This window comes from Scardinius erythrophthalmus, assembly GCF_964197995.2.
Source record: "Scardinius erythrophthalmus genome assembly, chromosome: 24".
Taxonomy (NCBI): domain Eukaryota; kingdom Metazoa; phylum Chordata; class Actinopteri; order Cypriniformes; family Leuciscidae; genus Scardinius; species Scardinius erythrophthalmus.
Window position 1 is genome coordinate 18933869 of NC_138244.1, and position 25171 is coordinate 18959039.

A 25171-nucleotide genomic window follows, 5' to 3' on the forward strand; every position below is an offset into this window, starting at 1 on the left:
GAGGAGTCAGTCCCCTCAATATCCCAAAGAAACAAACTGAAGCTCCTCTTGCATCTATCATGGGATCCATAAAGGCACAGCCGAGTCTGTTGATGACATTTTAAGCCCATGCAGAGTTTTTGTTAATTCTTATAGTGAAGAAGTGTTGAAACAAACGGCATGTATGAGTTCTTAATGAGTTATCTTAGTTATTATGAGATAATGTTATCAGTCAGAAATAAGAGAATCTGAGTTTTGACTCTTGGTCCAACACTTTTCCATGATGTTGATGGACCTTTTCATCCCAACTAAATAGCATACAGTATTAAAGGGCCAATACCCCTGCCACAGAAATTAAAAATAGCATTAAATGCCTCAATACATTATTTCTAATTACCAAAATATACCCATAACAAATTATTTATTTGCATTTGGTTTATATTTAAGTCAAGTCAAGTCACCTTTATTTATATAGCGCTTTTTACAATACTAATTGTTTCAAAGCAGCTTTACAGATAACAGGAAAATAACGCAACAAAATTAGTTTCTAGAAGAAAATAGCGTCATAGTCCAGCTTAAGTAAGTTCAGTGATGGTTCATTTTGTTGTAAAAAAGTTATTAATTTAGGTCATTTAGCCTATATATATAGCCGCTGGAGAAAACAGTGATGTCATCGTCCAGCTCAGTTCAGTTCTCATGTAATGGTGTCAATGCAGGCAGATCAATAATATTGTTGAATATTAAATGTCCCCAACTAAGCAAGCCAAAAGACAAAGGCGAAAATGTAACATCTGATGTTTTTCTTAAAACTCTCTTCCAGGCTTAAAGTGTATATACTAAATTAAAAGATGTATTATTTTGCATATACATTAGTCATTAGTTATCCGATTGAGCGATGCGTTTGGATAACAGAGCGTCACGTCAACAAACGCGTGCGTTCTGTTCCATTCCGTCGCGCTCAGTGTGTATGAAGACATCTCAAGGAGTTCGCCTTGCCCATCACACCCCTTATATAGGCATATAAACGGTCAAATGTCGAGCAGTAGCGAATCGCCACACAGATCCATAAAAAAGAAGCAGCCCAATGCGGGTGTTTCCAAAAAAGTATTGAATGTCCAGAGGAATTCAGTAACCCCTCCCGTGAAAGTACGTATTTGAGAGCGCGCACAGGAGCGGGCGCTCGCACTCCAGCACTGCGTTCAGTCCCAAGCGCTTCTGACCGGCACTCCTCTGTGGACCTTTATCTGTCTCAGCTCAACAGCCCATAATAACAAGCAGCCATGGATGCCATTAAGAAGAAGATGCAAATGCTCAAGCTCGACAAGGAGAATGCCTTGGACAGAGCTGAGCAGGCTGAGGGAGACAAAAAGGCAGCGGAGGACAGGAGCAAACAGGTCTGCGGTTTTAATGAGGACTTTAAAAAGTTATCCATTACGGGCACGCGTCGGTCTCGCGCGCGCGCTACTTAATAAACGGATTATTACTGCACCTGAGTGGATTAGTAACGGGAAAAGTGTAAACTTTTCATTGTCAGTTTAAACAATATCTATTTATATCTATCTATTTAGTGTTGCTGTAATAATAATGTAATAATTTATATGTTGTCATTCATCTAATGCAGGAAAATGTAGGCTATATGCAGCCATCCATTCAATTAACCCTCATGTTATATTGAGATATACATTGAGATACTTTTGGTCCCCGAGTAGGATAAATAATAAGCAAATGTCTGTGATTTCTACTCGAATATATTTGGTTTTCAATGTTTCAACAAGATTGTTATTATTAGTATGCTATTAAATTCAAAATGGTTGAAAATGTGTAACTACAAGGTTGTAACCTAACCTTGAAATCACTTACACTTAAGCTTTCGCTATTTTTTAACAGTGTCGTAATGTATCCCCTTAAAATATACCCCTGATCAAACCAAAACTCTTCTGGCATATATTACAGACACTTTAACTCTCCGTGGTCTCTAGTCTATATTTTGCTATAAGAGACCACAAACAGATCATCACGAAGGGTTAAATAGCATGCCCGAAGTAGACATATTTAGTGTTTTAATAGCATTTGTAATAAACGTTTACCTTTTTTGTTGTGAATACTGTCATTTATGCATGTGTAGTTAGAAGACGAGCTAATTCAGTTGGAAAAGAGGTTGCGCGTAAGCGAGGACGAGCGTGATAAAGTGCTTGAGGAGTACCAGGGTGTCGAGGAGAAGCTCCTGACCGCCGACGAGGTCGCCACCAAGGTATTTTCCCGTGTGTCCCTGTCTGAATCTCCCTAACTTTTCTTTCTTTCCGTCTCTTTCTCTGCCTCCACACTCCACGCGCACTCTGCTTCCCGCTCTTCACTGCTGTCAATCACTCACTCGAACACGCGCAGCTTGAGGATGACCTCATAGCACTGCAGAAGAAACTCAAGGGCACTGAGGATGAGCTCGACAAGTATTCCGAGGCTCTTAAAGATGCCCAGGAGAAACTGGAGCTGGCTGAGAAGAAAGCCGCAGATGTGAGTATATGCAGCTTCTTCACCGCCTTCCTCACGCATCTTTTCCTGACACTTTGGGCATGACACTTTTTTTAGGCCTATAGTCAATGTCTGTCATATATCATATTTGAAGATGGTTGTGGTGGGTGTTGTTTTCGGACCCGGGTTGCACTTAGGAAACTTTTCAATTATGTTTCATTTAAGTAACACTTTCCTCACACGTCATTTCTTGAGATAAATAAACAATAAAGTGACGTCACGCCACGTTTTAGGTTTTATGAACTGTATGTGTGACATCATTTCGTGATCAGTTATCTATAAGGGCAAAGAGTCGCCTATGGCATGGTGATATAAACACAATTTGCATACCTCTGACCAAACATGGAGTGTTAGGGTAGGTAAGCAAACATTAACATAAGATTCGCGATTTAAATTACAAGACGTGCATTCCAAGACGAGAGAGGGAGAGAGAGAGCAGACAGGCTGTTATATTTAGCCCAGTGCTTTATATGGTCAAGACTCAGCTCGAGCTCAACTCCTTGGGCTCTGCCCTCCTCGACAAAGACTGAACGACTGGAATACTTTCTTTTTAAATGGCCATTCATTAAGTGTCCAAACTAAACTGTATTGCGAGTATTGCATGAGTGGATAATCCAAAGTCTTGTGAAGTATTTGCATAGCTTTGCATGAGAAGGTCGTGTCTCCGAACATCTAGTTACAAAGAACAGTTTACCTGAGTCGTTTTGTTCCGGTGATTCGACATGAGTTATCTCGAATAAAATTAAACGCATTAAAATTAGTTATCTGTGAGAAGCAAAATCGTTAAAAAAATATACACTTTCACTCAGTTTTGTTGTGTGAAAATAATAGATATTTGCATTGTGGTCTTGGATAGTGCTCACTAGGACTCCCCCTCGTGTTCAATGACAGAACTACAGTAAGGGCGCGAAATTTGGTTGTAGGCCTACTTAAGTTTCAAATTAAAATATTACAATATTTTTAAACACACACACACATATATATATATATACACAAACAGTACATACATATATGGGTTTTTTTTGGCAGACGCTTACATTGCATTGCAAGGTACACATTTACATTCTTATCAATTCTTGCTTTCCCTGGGAATCAAACCCATAACCTCGGCATTGCAAGCACAAACACTCTACTGTTTGAGCTACAGGAAAGCTTTTATATATATACATGTGTGTGTATGTATATGTATGTGTGTATATATATATATATGAAGAGTTCAGATGCAAAAGCCTCTTAGTGCCATCTGAAAATTTCTTCTAGAATGGTCATTTTTATCAACATCGTATATTTAAGTTCAGTAATTTCACTTAAATGGCAATGGAAATTACCTATTAATTGTCATTTAAGTGAAATTACTGAACTTAAATATACGATCTTGATAAAAATGACCATTCTAGAAGAAATTTTCAGATGCCACTTAGAGGCTTTTGCATCTGAACTCTTCATATGTATATATATATGTATATATGTATATATATATATGTATGTATATATTTATATATATATATAAATATATATATACATATACATATGTATATATATATATATATATACATATATATATATACATGTACATATATATACATATATATATACATATATATATACATACATATATATATATACTATATATATATATATCGATTAATTGAATCTAACATGAATTAGATAATTAGTTTATATAATGTGTGTAGCCTATATATTATATGTGTGTGTGTAAGTGTATACACACACACACACACACACACACACACACACACACACACACACACACACACACACACACACACACACACACACACACACACTAACTTTAATGTTAAATGCAATTAATCGTGATTAATCGATTTGACAGCACTAATTTAATATATATATATACACACAGATCTGGTCGATGCTGTATTTATCCCTATAGAGGGCGCAACAGGACCAAACGAATAGACTGGAGGCCCGGAACGGCGCACCCCTCCCAGTGAAGCCATTCCATATTTAGCAGCTCAGTTTCAGCAGCAGGAGCATCCCAGTCGGTGACCCACCAGCCCACTGATTAACGCGTTCATTCAGGTGTGCAGCGAGTAATGCATATCCCCCAAATGACTTTACAATCACCTACGAGTTAACGAATTAATAAAAAATAAAAGTTTTAACACATTAAACATGCATTACATTTCACCTCGCGCATGTCTGACATGGAAATTACTGTTTGATGTAAAGCGGCAGATAAGCCCTAGTTTGTGGTAATGACGTCGTTTGGGGCTCGCCTATGAAAACATGGTTACTTCCGGTGTGATCTGTAAACGTTGCTCCGCGCACACACACACACACAGATCAGGGGCAGCAGCGTCTCTGAGCTGTACTCTTAAGGAAACGCGGTACTATACGAGGCTTTTAGGGGTTATTTAAAATTATAATGGCGGCTACATCGCTGGAAGCAGTCAAGAGGAAAATTAAACTGTTGCAAGAGCAAGCAGACGGAGCTGAAGAGAAAGCGGAGAAACTGCAGAGGGACTTGGCGCTCGAGAGGAAAGCCAGAGAAACAGTAAGAACGCCACATTATATAAAGTGTGAAGTGCATGTGTTGAAAGGCGACTCGCTACAGTGTAGCGTCACGCGCATTCCACGCGTTCCGACGGGAATCTGCTCATTTAAACGCTCGCGCATACAATATGCGGATATGATGATGATGTGCGCGGTAACGTAGCGGAATTTCTCAGACGCCCTCTACGCGCTGTTTGTCTGCCCGTTAAACGGCGATATGTAGACTATAACACGCCCGGTTTTTATATATGTAATTTAAGAGCTCCGACTTATGACTAGCAGGAGCCGCGAATGAAATGCTTGCCTATGTGATTATAGACTGACGCATCTAAATGGAGTTTAAAGGTGCTGAATAACGATGTCTGACTCGTATTCGAACGAGTCGCAATATTGAGTCGGATCTTGTTTATGAATCAGTTGAACCGATCCACAAATTTAGTCGGAATTGATTCACGAAACGTTTTTCTGATCAACAATTCATTGACTCATTGCGAGGTCTGTCTCTTCTGGAACGGTCCTACTCATAATAAAGCGAAATAATGAACGGGAAACATTTCGTTTAAACATGATCGATTCCCAGCAGTGAGCCAGCAACTGATGAGTGAACTGATAACATCAGATGTGAATTAACATTGCCATCATGCAAAAAAAAAAAACCTATTAATAAGTTGCTGTTTTTTTAAATAGCAAAAACTTTAAGACTAAATTCATTTTTAGAATTAATTTGTAGGTTTGTTTAATATGATTGCAAATTATATTGATGCTATAAATTTACTTATTAAATGATTAAGAGACTTGTTAATAAAAATTAAAGTTAATCTGAAAAAAATGGAAGATAATTACGTCTGAGAGTCTAAAATAATTAGTGAGACGTTTTTGAGTCGGTTCTTTGAATCAAGTCGCTCGAAAGAATCGATTCGCGGGAGTAAGTCGGACTTCTTGAAACAAGACGTTTAAACAACAGAGACTATATTGTTTTCACCCAAAACTTTACCGACATCCCTGTACAAGACTGTTATCTGTCTCTTGTTGACTGTTGTAATTGGAGAGTGGGGTTATAATCCAGTTAGTTGTACAGTACTTCTCTGAATAGGTCCTTGTTTGATGACCATTTACATTGGAGCAGATGCTCTGTCTGAGTGCAATCATTTCAGGCTAATGCCAACAGCAGTTTAGTAGTGATCCTGGAACTGTTTATGTAGTGGTTTTATCGTAATGAACTGGCAATGTTGCTGCCTCAGGCTCTGTGTGGACATCTGATAAAGCATTTGAGCCGTTTCCCTTATATGGCCAGTCTGCATTGTCACATACAGTGGGACTCACCTTAACTGTGCAGAAACAAACAGAGGTGGCTGTCAAGGTTATCCGAGTTGCTTTCCAGTTTTTCATATCTCAGCTGACAATATAACCTGTACTTTGCCCTATGTAGCTCCCTATAGTATGCATTTGCCTATCACTGGGCTTGGACTTAAAGGGACAGTTCACCCAAAAATGAAAAATTTGTCATCATTTACTCACCCTTGAGTTGTTACAAATCCAAACCTGTATGAGTTTCTTTCTTCTGTTGAACACAAAGGAAGATATTTAGAAAAAATGGGTAACCAAACAGTTGGGCCCCATTGACTTCCATAGTATGGAAAATATACTATGGAAGTCAATGGGGTTCATCAACTGTTTGTTTAGACATTTTTCAAAATCTCATCTTTTGCATACTTCTCTACTATAAAGTAGGTGAAAAACAAGTAAGTCATACAGGTTTGGAGCAACTTGAGGGTGAGTGAATGATGACAGCATTATCCCATTAAGTAGATGTTATTTGTTATTCATGCCATAAAAACATAAATGCAACTTTGTGTTTTGATGGTGTAACAAGACTCTTATAGCCCAAATTTTACATCTGATGTAAAGTAGATACTCAACATATAGGATAGTTTGTCTAAAATGTCAACAACAACAACAACAACAAAAAAGATCATAATTATTAATGTGGCAGATGAGTTTGATTAGGGCTGGGTTTCACTACAGGTTTTCAGAGTGAGTTTGATTCGGATTCACAAGCTTTTGATTTCAATTCAATTCAATTTGATTCAGTTCAGATTCAGTTTGATTCAATTCTGATTCATTTAGGAACATTTCAATTACTGTATTTACCAAAATGTAACTTTTTTTTTTTTTTTATCTGAAACGTGCTGCTACTTAATGGTAAATGTCAGACTAATTCAAACCGGTAGTTTGTCTTTTTGAACTCTTCATTAAAACAACTGACACATAAGAGTCATTCATTTTAGGAGTTGGTTTCAATGCATAATATATGTGGAGCCTAAAATTAAAACGCCTATCTTTTCTATGCATGAATTGGACAGCCAGTTGTACTTTATTGTTCACATTTAGCATCGTCACAACAGAACTGCAATCCTATTTTTGGTTTACAGCCACCGGGAACCCACAAGCTTCATAAAGCAGCATTGAGTTTCACTGCAGTCAGCAAAATGATGTTTGTAACAGGTAGCAGGAGCAGCCTGCAGTTCTCCACTGGTCGTGTGTGTTTGGCCTTTGGCAGTGTAATCCGTGTAGGTCCGTTGGGACTCCCTCCCACAGCCTGTTAACTTTGTCCCAGAGGCTTGGTAATGATCTGATGGCCTAGTCCTGTCTCATCCATTAGCATTGCTGCAATTACGTGTTATATGGTGTGTGTGTGTGACCACAGCAGAAGGAATCGCTCTCTCTCAGTAGGTCTTAATGGAAGCTAGTTAGCATACACCAAAATGCACCGTCACCAAAACCTACTGGATAGTTACAAATACAAGCTTGAGCATTCTTTACGCTAAATGGGAGCTGTCAGCATTTTTGGGGTTTGGGTGTCACAGTCTATGTGACGTGTGTGTGGACATCTGTGGGGTTTATCTGATCTTGAGCATTTATACCAGTTCCTCTGTGCTCTTCAAGGCTGAGAGTGATGTGGCGTCCCTGAACAGACGTATCCAGCTGGTTGAGGAGGAGTTGGACCGCGCACAGGAGCGTTTGGCCACTGCCCTGCAGAAGCTGGAGGAGGCCGAGAAGGCTGCCGATGAGAGCGAGAGGTTAGTACAGCACTCACACTCGCGTTACAGAAACCATCAAATAGTGCAGTGAAATGCGGTTGATGTCAAATATTTGCCAGGTTTTTCTGTGCAGAACTAGTAGTCTCATTTGAATCTGGTTTAAGTGAGTGAGTGAATCATTCTTATTTGCTTTTCATTGAAGTCTCTCCTTTCTGAAACACTTGATGACTTTCTTGCCTTCAAAGGCTGAATATAGCATAAAACATTTTAAGTGTGAGCTGAGGACCGTTTAATTGGTTGCACCAACTGGACGAATAGTTCAGCTGTTTAATTGGTTCCACCAACTAGATGAATTTATTCAGCCATTTACTGAATAAATCGGCGTCTTTGAGTCTGAACATCTTGATGAACGCGGAATCTCATTGTGAGGAAACCACATGAACGGTGTATCTTGTTTGAGAACTGAACCGAATGAACGTTTTCGAGCGAACCAAATGAACGCAGTATGGAAGCTTGTTTCCGCCACAGGATAAAACATTTTAAAAGATAATTGCGACTTTTTATCTCACAATTGCGAGTTTACATCTCGCAATTCTGACTTTATTTCTCACAATTGCGAGATATAAAGTCAGAATTGCGTGATATAAAGTCGCAATTGCGAGAAAAAGTCAGAATTCTGACTTTATAACACGCAATTGCGACTTTATTTCACGCAATTCTGACTTTATATCTCGCAATTCTGACTTTAAAACACGCAATTGCGACTTTATTTCACGCAATTCTGACTTTATATCTCGCAATTCTGAGAAATAAAGTCAGAATTGCGAGATGTAAACTCGCAATTGTGAGATAAAAAGTCGCAATTATCTTTTATTTATTTTTTATTTTGTGGCGGAAACAAGCTTCCATAACGCAGTATCTCATTCGTGAATGAACCAAACTTAATAAATGGATCACTCATTCGGGATCGATGAATGAATCATTGAACACGTCCGGCAGAATCTCGTTTGTGAACGAACCGAATGAACGCTATATCTTGTTTGTGATCAAACCGAATAGAATGAGCACCGTATCTCATTTGTGAACGAACGAATCAACACTATGGCTGCGTCCAAAATCGCATACTAGGTACTTATTTTTGAATAAGTAATTACTTGATACAAAAAGTATGTTTTATATCATATGAATGTGTGTAGTGTGAATGTAATCTGGACATACTACAATCACCATGTTGTCATTATCATGTGACATACCGATATTAGTTGTCACTTCACTGCCATTCCTGTGGCCTCAGGATAGTGAACTGTCCATCGAATGCACACTTCAGAATCTCACTGGAAGTAGTAGGTCGTCCTACACATAGGCCGCCTACTTTTTTCAACAGTCACATACTGTTTTTCAGATTTTATACAGTAGGGAAGTATGCGATTTCAAATGCAGCCCATATCGTGTTTGTGAGTGCACTGAATGAACGCCGTATCTCGTTTGTGAACAAACTTAACTGAATGAGCACCATATTGTTTTTGGGAGCGAACCGAATGATTGCAGGATCTCTATTGTGATTGAATGGAACCGAATGAACATGGAATCTTGCTTTTAAAAGAACCAAACCGTATGAACGAGGAATCTCATTTGTAAGCCAACCAAATGAACACAGAATCTAATTTGTGAATAAAGCAAACCTAATGAATGGATCACTCATTCTGTATCTATGGGCAAATTCCATCCATGTAGGCGAAAAACGAAATTGAACAACTGGATCTCTTCCACAAGGCCGTTAGCGGAAGGAACATGCGATGATCATTTATGATTAATTTGATCATTTATGGTCATGTGACCCAGCGAATACTCGTGATTAATTTTAAAGCTAGATGGCGGAAGAGTTTGAGTTAACTTACAAATAGAGCAATTCAAGTTGTTTTGTTTTGCAAAACACACATTTTACACATTTTTGTCATGTTATGTTTAAAAAGTTTAATAAGTAAGAAATGTTTAGTGAACGCAGGGTCCAAAGATGACACGGCAAGTTTTAAAGTTGGATGCATATCATTTAGCGGATTTTCGCTAAAAGTATATCGCTCGCGTATTTCGAACTTCTTTTTACCCCTAAGCAAAGAACGAAAAAGAGCTTGCCATGAGTATATTGGGGCCTTAAAATGACTCATTCTTAAAAAGATTAATTCTCTATATCCCTCGAGCCTGCTCTGCTCTGATTGGTCAAACGGCCCTTTCTGTTGTGATTGGTCAATCGCTTACAGCACGTCTAGGAAACTAAACACCCCGTACTATAACTGAACTTCAGCTCTGGAGGCTTCCTCAGTCCTCAGCGATTGCACACACTGTAAAGACCGTAATGATGCCGTTGATTTTACCATATCAATCCAAGTGCGATTCCGATGAATAAACATTGGAAGAACTAGTTATTCAACCCGAACCTTCATCGCAAGGACGACTCAAGCAGGACGTTTCTCAGTGATATGCTATTGAGTTTGTCATACATTATGAGATGTTGCAACTGTAAATCCTCCCATCTGTATTAACAAGTGTATATCCATCAACAAGCCGATGTGTATATTTCTAATTTGAGGTGCACATGTGGGAACTGTATCAATAACAGCGCATACATTAGCCAAGCACTAACGTGAATGACTGATGTAACATTATAGTTTGTATAACAAATCTTGCTTCATTGCATTTCCAGCAAAAACACTATTTTGTGATATATTGCATACTACCATTACCATAATTGCATATGGCCATGGCATAAGAGTTTGTCCATACTGGCCAGCCCTAGTATATACAGTACAGAGCTATAGCATGCCATACAGTGGTGTTGTAGAGTACAAGACTATCAAGTGTGGCGTTCTGCAGGACTGTCAACCTGATTCACTTAAGCAGAAGTCGTCAGCTGACTGGCCCGCACCCCGTCCCTCCCCCTCTCGCAGGAACTGTGGTTGCTGTGTGCAGAGGCTCCACCACTGTGTTGCTATTGAAATGACAACATGCTGCCACTTCCTAGCCTGCACCGCACATCTGGTGCCATGCATAAAGACTGTTTGTGTGCGCGCTGAGGGACGTCTGTGTAATTCGCTAATCACCAGGACCACAAGCCTACATGTGTAGTTCGGAAACGTCCTAGTTGTATTTAGGCAAGTGTTATTATTGCTTTTCTGTTGTTGTATACAGTGTGTATATATATACAGTGGTGGCCAAAATTATTTAGATGTGACTTATCATGTGACACTGAAGACTGGATTAATGATGCTGAAAATGCAGCTTTACCATCACAGAAATTAATTACATTTTAAAATACATTACAATAGAAAAGTTATTTGAAATTGTAAAAATATTTACAATATTACTGTTTTTGCTGTATATAAAAAAAAATATTATATATATATATATATATGAGGATTAAAGGAGAAACATTATGAATAAAACTTACTTAATAGTTGCTATATCAACATCTTATCGAAGAGAATACGTTAAAATAATTTAGTTGTTGGTACACGTCAATTTTGCCGCCCGTCATGTGTGTGTAGAGATACAGATATGAGAAGCACGTTTCTGTTGAAATTAGTCATTGCGCAATTCCTAGTAGGTATGCATGTACCTATATATATATATATGTATATGTGTATATATATATATATATATATATATATATATATAAAATTTTATATATATTTATATGAATAAAATAAAACATCATTAATATAAAATATTTTAAAATATATGAAACATTTAAAATATTTAGTATTATTTGTCTGTTTAAACTTGTAAAGCACAGACAAGGCTTTTTTTAAGCCCTTGAAATGCCTCTGCATATAGCATAAAAATCAAGGGCAATGCAGACGGTTGTCATTGTGTGATGCTGTTTTTGGCCTAAACAACTGACGTGAGCTGTGTGCGTAGAGCCAGTGGGTTTCTGAATAAACAGCAATTTGTAGAGGCACTAGGCTGCGTTTCCCTTCCTTTGTTTGCCCACACAGAGGCCCTCTCTGTCTCCGGCCCAGTGCGCCTGCATAGAACCACTCTGTACCGAGACCTGGTCCAGCTCTTAAGTGCTTCTTCCCTCCCATTCATCTCTGACAATCACTGTTCTGACATTATGAGCAAACGTGGGTTTAGAAACCAAAAGCTCAAGAAAACTAAAACAGTGTCTTCGATTCCAAAGCTTGGCTGCAGACAAGTTGGCATCTTTGAATGTAATTTGTGCCGAGTTATCAATCCAGATTGAGTCAGAGAGAGAGTTCATTCCTCCTTTCACTTTATTGCTTGCTTCCTCCTTCCAGAGGCATGAAGGTCATTGAGAACAGAGCTCTGAAGGATGAGGAGAAGATGGAGATCCAGGAGATCCAGCTCAAGGAGGCCAAGCACATCGCTGAGGAGGCCGACCGCAAATACGAGGAGGCAGGTTTCCTCAGCCACCGAGAAACACATGCACACACACACACACAGGAAAAAAGAAACAAATGACTTCCTGCCTTATCACATGACCAATCACACTTAGTGTGAGCAAGCAGATGCTTTCAGTTCAGCATGAAAAATTTGCTGTATTTTCTAATCTGAGTAAAATATCGCTTTGAGGTTTTTTTTATTTTTGTTTTTTGTTGTCATTTTTCTTTTTTGTTTTGGTTTTAGTTTTATTTCATGTTTTTGTTTTTGTTTTTATTTTATCTTGTTTTTATTGTCTTTTGTGTTTTTGTCTTGTGTTTTCGTTTTGCTTGATTGTTGTCTTGTGGTTTTGTTTTGTTTTGTTTTCAATCCCCTTTGTATTGTTGTTGTTTTCGTTTTGTCTTGTGGTGGTGTTGTGTTTTTTTATCTTGTTTTCATTTTCTTTTTTGTTAAATCTTTTTTGTTTAATGTGTAGAAAGTGTACTTTTCTTTCTTTTAATTGGCCACAAGTACAGGCTTGTAATTCTCCCATGATCTGGCCTGTGTGTGCGCAGGTGGCCCGTAAGCTGGTGATCGTTGAGGCTGAGCTGGAGCGCACAGAGGAGCGTGCCGAGCTGAATGAGGGGTACGAGGCGTTCCCGCAACCTCTTGCATGTCCGCTCAAACATACACATTCATATTGATATGCATGTGCCTGACTCACACAACCTAACAGATTTTATGTCAGTATGCCTACACACAGGACACATTCAAAAGATGCTAACTAGCTAGCTAATCAGTTCACTTTTCTGAGGTAAAAGAACGCAAAGTGTAGTAATCGCCAGAGATAAAAAAAAACTTTTTTTTTTCTGTCGCAGTCCATTGTAACTATAAAAGTCGCAGATAAATGTTACTTTTGTAAACTGTCGACATTTAGTGCACGCTCCTCATCCCGCCCCCTTCTTTTTCTGATTGGTCCATTGTTTAAACTGACACGTATCATGCTGTAATGCTCTATTTTTAACTTGACATGAACCTTTGCATTCATGAATGCACCCTCGGGCCTTCAGTCTATCCCTCCATCCAAATAGACCTACTTCCCTATTGTCTCGAAAGTGAAAAATCAGTACATCAAACAAGTAGTATGTACAAAGTATTTATAAAACAGTAGACGGAAAATACATGACCTCCTACTTCCGCCAAAACTAGTGAAACATACCGACAATTGCTCAGATGCAACGCGAGAATGTGTCCTGTGTGTCTGTCCCCTCAGAATTTAACTCCCATTTTGCTGTTGGCTAATACCTGCCTCACATTCCTGTTTTGGTTGTCTTTTATAACGTTTTATTTTTGCATGCACTGTTAACTTGCATGTGGCCCACCTGTGGAATGGCCTTCCCCCTGCACACACTCACAGAACCAATCGAAGATTACAGGATGAGCTTCGAGTGTTGGACCAAGCCTTTAAGTCATTAAAGGCATCAGAAGAACAGGTACTACTGCACATGACTCTAACTGTCCCACCAGAATGTGTGTGTCCTGCTTGCTACCAGTGCAGCCTTGTTTGGTCCGTCTTTTTGTTTTGGTTTTTGGTTTCACGCCCTTCTAACTTAGCAGGAATGCTGCTAATCGAACGCTTCTTGTAAAGTGTAACAGTTTGCATGCGGCAGATCGTCACATTCCTGCTGCGTTAATGGGATTTCAGACTCCCCTTGTCCTCCAACCCTGTTTTGATTGATTTTTTTGGGGATTTTTATTTCTTTTGTTCCTCTGTTCTGGTTCCCTGATGTCAATCCATCCAACCTGCTTCTGGTTCTCCTCCTCTCAATGTACCTTTCCTCCTCTTGTTCCTCCTCCTCCTCTGCGTTCTGTGTGTAAAACACCAGCAAATGCTCTGAGCTTGAGGAAGAGTTGAAAACTGTGACCAACAACCTGAAGTCCCTGGAGGCCCAGGCTGAGAAGGTAGGTGTGCTTCTGCTGCCCCAGGCACACCGTCCACCCCTCCTCCTGAACCAACCGGGATAACCAGTGTGTTATTATGTTTCACAACCCATCTTTGTCTGCAAAATGCCAATGAGCCTGTCAACAGAGGGGTTACGTCCTTTGCTGAAAATACCAGCTTAATTTTCTGATTTCCCCTGCTTTGCTGCTGGTTTAGCCGGTGCATCAGCGTAGCCTCTTTTTAAGCTCGATGGTCTTTCTGATAGACCAAGAAAATCTTGTTAACAGTGAAATCTGGTTGAGCTGGTTAAGCAGCCTAGTGGAGGCACCAGCATACAGAACGCTACATATGCTTGTGACCAGCTAAAGGTCAGGGTCGTCTTCAGTAGGAGGTGTAAAGGCCCGTTCACTCCAATAACTATTATGACGATAACTATATTAGCATCCACACCAGCGGACGATAAGGTTCTGTTTATTATATACCAGCACTGCAGTTTTTGTCGTCTGCCGCTTTAAATGCTCGAGCAGCAGGGTGGATTCTAATTGGTTGTCAGTGTTTTTATCGTTCATCAGATGTAAAAAAAAAAAAAAAAAAAATCTGAAAGTGATTCCAACAATATTGTTACTTTGTGCCGTGGACTCTGCTATTCTTTTATATTAGGACAATTTTTAGTTCTTTATCATTATAGTTATCGTCCTTTGTGTGAATGGGCCTTAAAGATTTAATTTTACCATGGTCTGTCTGAATACTCGATTCTGATTGGCTGGAAGGCCAATTTTTTTAGTTTAATCACTGTTGTACATTAGAGGAATAGTTCACTTAATAATGTAAATTGTCATCATTTACTTACCCTCAGTGTTAGTGTTTTTCCTACTATGGAAGTCAATGGGGTTATAATTGAAAAATATATTTTTTTCTTAATAAATAAAAATAATCAAGTGTTGTTGTTAACTCGATTAACTCAATTATTATCATTATTATTATAAATGATTTCTTTCTACAATGACAAATAATCTGAAATGTCTTGCTGATGCAACCAAAGTAGATATAATTGAATATCTACACTGTCCTTAATGTCATTTACAAAATAAGTGTAGGCAGTCCGTCCTAGAGATCAGATATGGAAAAATATATATAATTTACGCGATTTTATGTACAGTAACAAGAAGCCTAAGTGTGCTAAGCACTAATATAGTGTTAAGTGGTCGTGTGTGCTGGTTTGTCCTAATGTTTGTCGTTCTTGTGATGTCTGCAGTACTCACAGAAAGAAGACAAATATGAGGAGGAGATCAAGGTCCTTACTGACAAACTGAAGGAGGTATGAACTACTTTATCACAGGCTTTTTAGTCGTCCTTCTGTCCAGGGGAGGATAAAAAAAAAATAAAAAATGTCTCCCTATTTTGTTCAGTGCATTTGAATATTTTATTTCCTAGAAATGACTCTTTGTTCAGGACAATGTTTTTGTGTTCTGCAGGCCGAGACCCGTGCCGAGTTCTCTGAGAGGTCAGTCGCCAAGCTTGAGAAGACCATCGATGATCTCGAAGGTAGGACTTTCATTCACTTGTTCTCTCATATCAGTCATTTCAGCCCCTGGCGAATTTTCATTCATACGTGTGATTGTGAAGTAATCGCTTCAGGTCGTAAAGCTCTTTCAGCCTTTTATTTCTCTGTCGTCATGCTGTTCCTCAAACCTTCTGCCCCGCCGGCTTTCTTTCGGCTTCCTTATCGGTTCAGTCACACAATTAAGCATTACTTCTTTTGAAGAGACCAGTCATTGAGCAGATCCACACACAGACTTCACATTGTTTTGTAAGGTGACACCGGTGTGACGGAGGTCCAATTACACGCAGCGTTTAAGCTTGATTTGGCTTTTATGAGCCTGCTGTTAAAGAGTCTTCTACTGTTCTACTCATTTAGATTTACACAAGTTCATTTTCATAGTCATACTTACTGTGTTTGCACTGTGATAATGCAACGTCCAGGTCTGAGAGACATCAGTACGAACCTTAACAGGAATAGTTCATCCAGAAATGAAAAATGTCACTTTCTCACCTTCATGTCGTTCCAAACCTGTTTGATTTCATTTTCTTCTGTGGAGCATGAATGATGTTTCACAAACAAATTCCCACAGTGCACCTTTTCCATAATGGTAACTGATGTTTTTGAACTCCCAGAAGTGACAGTAAAAGAACATTTACACTACCGTTCAAAAGTCTGGGGTCTTTTAAGAAAGAAAATAAATACTTTTATTCAGCAAGGATTCATTTAATAATCAAAAGTGACCGTCAAAACATTTATGTTACAAAAGATAACGTCTTTTTAACTTTCTATTCATCAGAGAACCCTGAAAACAAATGTATCACCATTTCCACAAAATATTCAGCACAACTGTTTTTAAAATTAATAATCAGAAATGTTTCCTGAGCAGCAAATCATCAATTAGAATGATTTTTGATGGATCATGAGACTGAAGACTGGAGTAACGATGCTGAAATTCAGCTTTGATCACAGTAAAAAAATAGATTATAAAATAGTTTATTTTATTTATCAATATTAGTGTTTTACCGTGTTTTTGATCAAGTAAATGCAGCCTTGGTGAGCATAAGAGACATTCAAAAACTTCTTACCGACCCCAAACGTTTGAACTGTGGTGTATGTATTATTCATTATTGGTATGTGGTCACACACAGTCTTGGCCATAAGCATCAGGAAATACTTTAAAAGTAGTGTATATGACTCATGTGCACTACATAGTGTCCTGTGGAAGTTTGACATCAGTGACAGGAAACCAATAACGCCTGAAATGACGTCTAGACGAACCATATTTGACGTTGTGCTGGAAACTAGCATTCTGGGCATTTTGCAAATGTCTGTTTTCCACTGATGAAAAAGTCATACATGTTTTGATTGACATGAGCGCGAGAGAATAATGACGGAATGTTAATTTTCGCGTGAACTATTCATTGACGGGTATTTCGCCATGGCTCTGACCAATTTGTCGTGTCTTTTCCTTGTTTCAGTTCCTTTTCATTCATTCGTTAACCTTATTTTCTGTTTTCCCTCCACTATATCTCTTCACTGTCTGTCACTCCGCTGGACTGGATGCTTCACTCCTGCACCTGCTTTTATACCCCTTCCACTTCTTCCTCTCCACCCTCCTCTGTCTCCCCTCCATCAAACACACGATAGATGAGTTATATTCCCAGAAACTCAAGTACAAAGCCATCAGCGAGGAGCTGGACCACGCTCTCAACGACATGACTTCAATGTAATTCACCTGCGGTCTCTGCCTGTGCCTATGCCCCTCCCCTATTACCCATAACCCCCCTCTCTAGATAAGGTCTTGTATCTTCAGTTCACACACTATGACTCTTCCTTCTGTTTAAAACCTCTGCTATCTCTGGAACTCTACAAGACATGTGGTCTGTTATTCTAGGTGTTTGATGTCAAGCCGTTTGCTTATTGCAAATTGTTTCGGCCATTGCTTGTAGAGTCAGTGCATAGGAGTTTCGTGTTTTGAATTCATAACTATTGTATCACTTTATTCAAAATAATCTTGTGAGAAAACAAACAACTAACTTTCTCTTTGGTTAAACTTTTGCTTTTCAGTACTAAGGTTGGGCAATATGGCTTTAAAAGTTTATATATTTGTTGTGGTGTTTAAATACTTTTTTTTTATTAAATTAAACATTTATATAGAAATATAAAATAATAATAGTTTTTCACTGAAGAAATGCACAGAATATTTATTATATTTTTTATATATAAATATAACAAACATATGTTTTTATCTATAGACACTACCGTTTAAATGTTTGGGGGCATTACAAATTCGTTTTTTTTATTTATATTCATTATTTTATTTAGCAAGGACGGGTTCAGTTGTCCACAAGTGACAGCAAAGAACTTCATAATATTACAAATTTGCTGTTTTTAAATTGTCAAAGTATATATATATATATATATATATATATATATATATATATATGTGTGTGTCACGGCCCACAATAATATTGAGCTGTTTTCAACATTGATAATAATAATAATAAATATTTTTGAGCATCAAATGATTGATGACTGGAGTAATGATTAAATTACATTTTAAATTTTATATCAAAATAGAAAACAGTGGTTTTAAACGATGATAATATTTCATAATAATACTGTTTTACTGTATTTTTGATCAAATAAATGCAGATTTCTTTCACCAACAACAACAAAATCGTACGACCCCAAACTTTTGAACGTTAGTGTACGCTTTAAACGAAAACATGGGGATTTCTGTGACGAAGTAATCTCAGAATCAGAATCAGAGTTCATGAAAATGATAGTCACCCATCTAATCTCTCATATTGAAGTCCTTCTATCTTAAAATAACAATATTCAGGATGTTGCTTAATTTTATAACACAAACAGAATAATAAAAAACTGCCTACAGCCCTATTAGCAGTAACTGTGAAGACTTAACTCGGAGAATTCAGAAACGCACCACGCTTTTACAGTGGGAAGCGTTTCGTGTGTGTGTGTGTGTGTGTGTGTGTGTGTTCTCTCCTCTGGTGTAAAATTGAACTACTAACAAGGTCTCCTTCTGTTCAGAAGACAGGCCCAATGGGTTCTGATCTCATCTGTCCACATCATGTTTGATGCGGTGTCACTATGTAGTAGTTGTTTAGGAGTGTGTGTGCGCTGCTTGGTAAGTCAGCCGTGTGTTTGTGTGGCCATTCAGTAATATCATAGAGGCTCTTTATAATAAACATCCAGCGTCCGTTCTGGACGGTAAGCATCGTGGCTCCTGTGTGTGGTGGTTTCTTCCCTTTCTCTTGTGTTTGGTAGTTTTCTGCCCCTTTATCACTCCCTTTTTTTTTTTTTACTTCTTCCCCCCGTGCAGATAAAATGTTCCTCAAAGACGCCTCCCGCTGGCTGAACGACATCACTCTGCTCTTTCCAGCCTTTCTTTCCCTCTTATCCCGCTTCCCTCTCTTCATCGATCATTGTGTTTTGTTGCTCATCTCTACTTGTACAGACCCTTTAATTCTTTCTGCTTTATGTAAAACTATGTAAACCTTTATTTTCCTTTTCATTTCTATGTGCTTTTATTGCTGTGGCTGTAATAAAGTCGGAAGCATTGGTAGAAGTCGTGGATTTCCTTTATGGTTATTATATGCGCTGTTATTGCCATTCAGAGAGGAGAAAGCGAGCTTTTGTTCCTCAAGTGTTTAATAAAGCTGACGTCTTTTCATGTGGGGAACGTTCCTAGAGCTCTGCACGTTGGTTATTCGACATATTTACATGTTAGGCAAATTCATTCTGCCCGGCTATTCAAATTTCTGTGGCTTTTTGATCAAGTTTTGACATGGAAGCAGAATGACGGTCACCTTTGTTCTAACGTCTTCATTAAACCACATGATTACCTGTCGTGCTTGTTCTGCTCTTGTTTACAAAAACATGCGTCAACCGCAACTTAAATTAACCTGTGGTAATACAATTATTATTTCCATTCAGGAAAAGAGTTTGAGCTAGCATCGCTAACCCTTTGGGTTGGGGTTTTTAGCATACCCCTAAACCATTGACGGGGGGATATCTTATAGAATCATAATAGTTACACAATCATTAGAAAATAGGATATGGTGGGACTTGTTGTTTTGTGTCATTCAGCTCTAAGCTCCTAATCTGCCGTTTACATATTCTCCTGAGGAATGGGAGTTAAGAGTTAAGTAGGGTGAATGTGGGGTCAAGTAGGGGGTTTTTCTCTTAGCAAAATATTTTCTTAATAAATGAAGACTTCAGATGCAAAAGCCTTTAAGTGCCATCTGAAATTTCCTTGTAGAATGATCATTTTTATCAAGCTTGTATGTTTATGTTCACTTATTTCACTTTAATTGCAATGAAAATGACCTATTATTTTAGCCTGGGAAAACCCAGACAAACTTCCGGCAAATTTAGATTTAGTAGTCTGGCAAAGCCCATTCAAGCCCATTTCTAATCCGTCGAAATCGCGGCACCAATCAGAAACGTTGGGGCGGGCTTTACACGATGACGATCGCTCTGATTGGTTTTAGGTCTATCCAATTGCGCCCAGAGGCATTTGAGCGACGTCCGTTGGTGAAGCGCACCAACTTTTAAATGCATTATTATATTCAAATTGCAAACACATGAGGACAGTCTCCATGAAAGACCCACTGGCAGATGAACGTGCTACTACATTTCTCTCCGAAACGGTAGGAAATTAAATTAGATTTAATAGAGGATTTTAACTGTGACAAGATGATTGACAGGGCGGTTTACGTGACCGGATGCACGCGACAGATAAAGATGACAAAGTAATATGTCCCAAAGCTTGCCTACTTTTTTGCTACACATTCAAAAGTAAATACCTTTTCTTCACAAAAAGAGTACATACTTTTATGGCGTAGTGTAACTTAGGACGCAGCATATGGCTTTACACGATGACGATCGCTCTGATTGGTTTTAGGTCTATCCAATTGCGCCCAGAGGCATTTGAGCGACGTCCGTTGGTGACACCCCTTTGGAAATGAGTTATTAATGAAGCTTTGCCAGACCATAACTCAGTTACTACTGAGAATGGTCTGGTTTTAACCAGGCTACTATTAATTGTCATTAAAGTGAAATTGCTGGACTTGATAAAAATACACATTTTAGAAGAAAATTTCAGATTGCACTTAGAGGCTTTTGCATCTGAACTCTTCAAGTTATTAATTTTAGTAGATATTTTAATTAGCAATAATAGCTGCTATAATATAGTGGTTCTCAACTGGTTTGGCCATGGGACCCACATTTTCCCACGGTCACTAACCTACGACCCAAATTTTTAGGAATTTGAACCAAGTATTTATTTATTAGAAATGGTTGACATGCACAAGCACCGTCCAACTTCACTCATCACACATACATTATTGGAATATCACTAACAATGATGAACAAACAGTATAAGGTAAGGTTAGGCAAACTAGTTTTAATAAGTTGACATGAGCCACCACAGTCATCAAAAATATAGAAAATAGCACAAAGTGAAAATTAATGTAATGGAAACGACAGGTACCATGGCAAATACGTACACTAACATGAACTTTTAATGAAACACATGGACATGGAGTTGAGAAACACTACAGTGTGTTACTAACTTTGGATTAATGATTTGTTTGACACTTCCAAGACTGTTGCAAGTTATTTTTTGCCAATTTCATCCGTGTTGGCCAACAACCACACAACACTGTATGTTCTGTTAAACTTGAGCCCTGCTAGTGGATACATGAGCTCTCACAAACACCCTGCTGTCTGATCCCATCACAAACACCTTCTCCAGGTTGGTTTCAGTCTGAGTGAAATGTTACTAACTATTCCCTCCAGCTGTTCTCATTTCTTCTTCACTCTGTTCTTTCTCTGTTTCTCTGTTTCTCTTGTCTTAACCTGCTGCGTTTCCCGCTCCTGTAGACCGTCTCTACCAGCAACTCGAGAAAAACCGCCTTCTTTCTAATGAGCTAAGAATGGCCTTGAATGAAGACTAAAACTAGTGTGGACTTTTTGCTTTGTTTTTGTTTCTGATCACCAAATGGTGTCTAAAAATGAATGCTGTTGTGATTGAAAGTTCAAGGAATGTGTTTTTGTAACACTTTTTGCTGCCTTCAAGTCATGTTGGGAAGATCATAATAGATATTTAACACAAAAATAAACGTTATGCCATATTTTGTGCACAATTGAACACACTCACTACCAGTCAAAATATCATTTTTATGAAAAGTCTCGTATGCTCACCAAAGTATCATGATTTCCACAAAAAACATTAAGCAGCAAATACTGTTTTCAACATTGATAAAAAGCGTTATTAATAACTGATCACTAATAATAATTGATAAATATGTTTATATTATATAAACGATCAATTCTAAAAAATAATTGATTTGCTCTTCATGACTTTGTCATTCATTGAAAGAGAAATTGACCAGTGCCTTTTAGCGCGACCAAAATCGTAATCGCAGCTTCCGAACTCTTCCCGGAAAAACTTGAAGGCAGCATTTAGGTGATGGATGGCTACCACTTTAATCAGGATGTCATCTAATGCCTTTTGCTTTATGCAAGAGTCAGCACTCTTTAACTGTCTGTTAGATATTTATATATTAACACATGTATATCAGTATATATCTATATAAATATATCTATAAAATGTATCTCTGCTATGATTATTTAAATGAAAGCATGAATTGAGTGTGTAAAGTCTGTTATAGGCAGTGTTGGGGGAAGCGTATTACTGTTAAAAGGTTTGTTCGAGCTGCACCCTCTACTGTACAGGCATTTACATTTACATTCACTTCACTTCTGGTGTGAAACATTTGCCAAATAATTGGCTTTTTGGTGTTAAAAAAAACAAGCAAGGCCAGATAAGGAAAAAGTAGCGCATTCCATTCCATTATAAAGTAAGTAATGCAAAATATTGAACGTTTCCCCAACACTGGTTATAGGCAGTGAAGCGTACGTTTATGAATGAACCTGCTCAAGGTATCCACTGCATGTTATTCCCCACAGGCTTTGCATTGAAATTAACGTGTCTTTCACTTGATGTTCTAACAGAAAAACTCTCACATTCTAAAGAAGAGAACGTGGAAATGAACCAGATGTTGGAACAGACTCTATTGGAGCTGAATAACATGTGAATCCTGGTCACATAATGATGATGATGTCTGCATTTTGTATTCGTTTTTTTTTTTTTTTTTTCGTCCTGACAACTATCAGATTGAATAACATGTGCCATTTGTTACGAAAGCTTTAGTTTTCCTTGTATTTTATTTTTTTATGTAATACTATGGTACATGTTCATTTTATTCTGATTGTGCACAAATGAAACAAAGTTAGCAGCAATTGCACTTAATTCAATATATGCACATAACGGTTCTAGTGGACACGATCGAGTCTGATGCCAAGTTGAATTGAAATTGAAAGGTTTTTCTTTTATAGTGTACATTGGATTAGGTTGTCCTATGTATACTGGTGCTACTGTGAAGGCAGACGTCTAGCAGTGTGTAGCTTATAGAGGTTTATGATTAACTTTATACACTTTCCAATTTGGATATCATTCTCTGTGCCAACATTTAGCCCTAAAGGGACTTATTTACTCTCCAACTTTTTATTTATTTTTGTTTCCTTCCCATTTTGCTTCAGGATGTCAGGCAACATTATTTGCAAACGCTCTGAGTTCGCTTGCGCCGAAAACCTTGTGGTTCGAAATGTTTTCATTTTGAATTAGAAAAATATGATGAAATCATATTTGGTTGTGCCTCGATCATTTTAGTCATTTTAAATGTAGATGTATTAAATGTATGCCATACATAAATGTACAAAGCTAAAATAAATAAAAACCACTCCATTTGACATTTTCTAAAGCCTGAGGTCTGTTTTTGAGGGGGTTAATGCAATTCTGCTCTGAATTCTGTTCTCTGTTAGCCTTTATTTATTACACAGCCTTATCTTCTCCCACTCATTATGCCAATAGACTGCAACAGTCGGCCTCCGGAAGTAAAAAAAATCGCCCCCTATACCCTCATTCACTATTCCCTACATTACTCCACTAATATAGTCCATTTGAAGGAGTGTATGAAAACGAGTGAGTGAATTCAGACACTGAGTTCGCCGGAAGGGCTGCCGATTTTGCATAATTTGTGCTTTGTTTAATAATCATTTGAAATTTGGCAAAGTGGCAGCTCATGTAGTAATTAAAAGATTTATCTTGAACTCTATGGAAACTATGTATGTATCTAACTTTATTTAAACAATTTAATCAATTAAAAAGGAATTTATACCTGTATGATATTGAGCCATTGGACCAGCGGTTTGTAAAATGGGTGGATGGATGATTCAGCTTCAGGCGCCATCTTCTGGGCAGATGCGGGACTTCATTTGACGCGACCTTCACAGTGTATTATGGGTATTCTCTAGCCGTTGATTGTACATCGGTTTTACACTCGTTATTGCGGTGCATTATGGGATTGAATGAGTGTACTCAATAACGTCCACTATGGTTTCGAACATCACTTCAAATTGCTGTCCTCTCAAATAGTGCCCAATTTAAAGCTATAGGGGGTGATTTCAGACACCGCAATGCTGTGAGCTATGAGGTTGGTAATCGATGATATTTGCTTCTGTTGAATGTGCCAGTGATGAAGTATGCAATTATTCAACAGCAGAATTCCTGTAGAAAAACTACACTACCCATGATGCTGTACAGAAAATCCACCAATCAGAGAGTTGAAACGGCAAAAGATCTCATTAGCTCCGCCCACTCCCATGAACAACTGCAAATGTTTGTATACAGATGCATATTTTGCAAATAACTTAAAATATGTAATACTTTTATACATTAATTAACATTTTTAAACGAGTAGTTTTTAATTTGTAATGCTTCTCTTTTCCTCACAAAAGTCGTTAGGTTCAGTCTACTTTTATCAGATTTTCAAAAACTTTTTGTTCAAATAAGTTTATAAAAAAAATGTATTCACTTCGTAGCTTGTTGGCTTGATTCATGGCTTAAAACGCTTTAAAGACACTTTTTAAAATCGCTATGGGAAAAGGCCGCTGAAAAGTGGGTGCACAGTAGCACACTATGCTCTCTATAGCAGAGAGGATGTGGCCTAACAACAAATCAGACTATTTGCTTCCTTCTGTTAAATATCATTTTTGGAGCTTGTTGCATAAATATCCCACTGGAAGATTTGAATTGTATCGTGTTGGCAGTTGGAAGGTGTGGCATGTTAC

General features: G+C 38.1%; 1 protein-coding gene across 14 annotated transcripts; it reads left to right on the top strand.

The window, feature by feature from the left end:
- The first annotated feature begins 1071 nt into the window (after positions 1-1071).
- On the top strand, positions 1072-23791 carry tpm1 (tropomyosin 1 (alpha)). 14 transcript variants are annotated; one of them, XM_081356479.1, is made up of 10 exons: positions 1135-1373; positions 2365-2490; positions 7993-8126; positions 12383-12500; positions 13040-13110; positions 14351-14426; positions 15662-15724; positions 15882-15951; positions 17597-17675; positions 19296-19821. In XM_081356479.1, exons 1-10 carry the CDS (start codon positions 1260-1262, stop codon positions 19297-19299), a joined length of 855 nt encoding a protein of 284 aa, XP_081212605.1. In that variant the 5' UTR covers positions 1135-1259; the 3' UTR covers positions 19300-19821. The 14 variants fall into 14 exon arrangements, with proteins under 14 accessions (XP_081212604.1, XP_081212598.1, XP_081212607.1 ...); XM_081356475.1 differs by lacking the exon at positions 19296-19821 and adding an exon at positions 2105-2230 and having other exon boundaries at positions 17597-17813; XM_081356474.1 differs by lacking the exons at positions 17597-17675; positions 19296-19821 and adding exons at positions 2105-2230; positions 22994-23791 and having other exon boundaries at positions 1139-1373.
- The last annotated feature ends 1380 nt before the right edge of the window (positions 23792-25171 follow it).

Excerpts from the sequence above, each read along its gene's own strand:
- tpm1 (XM_081356475.1), top strand. The coding sequence starts at position 1,260 with ATGGATGCCATTAAGAAGAAGATGCAAATGCTCAAGCTCGACAAGGAG. Across the intron at positions 2,231-2,364 it reads CCGACGAGGTCGCCACCAAG|CTTGAGGATGACCTCATAGC; the intron begins GTATTTTCCCGT and ends GAACACGCGCAG. Across the intron at positions 13,111-14,350 it reads CGTGCCGAGCTGAATGAGGG|CAAATGCTCTGAGCTTGAGG; the intron begins GTACGAGGCGTT and ends GTAAAACACCAG.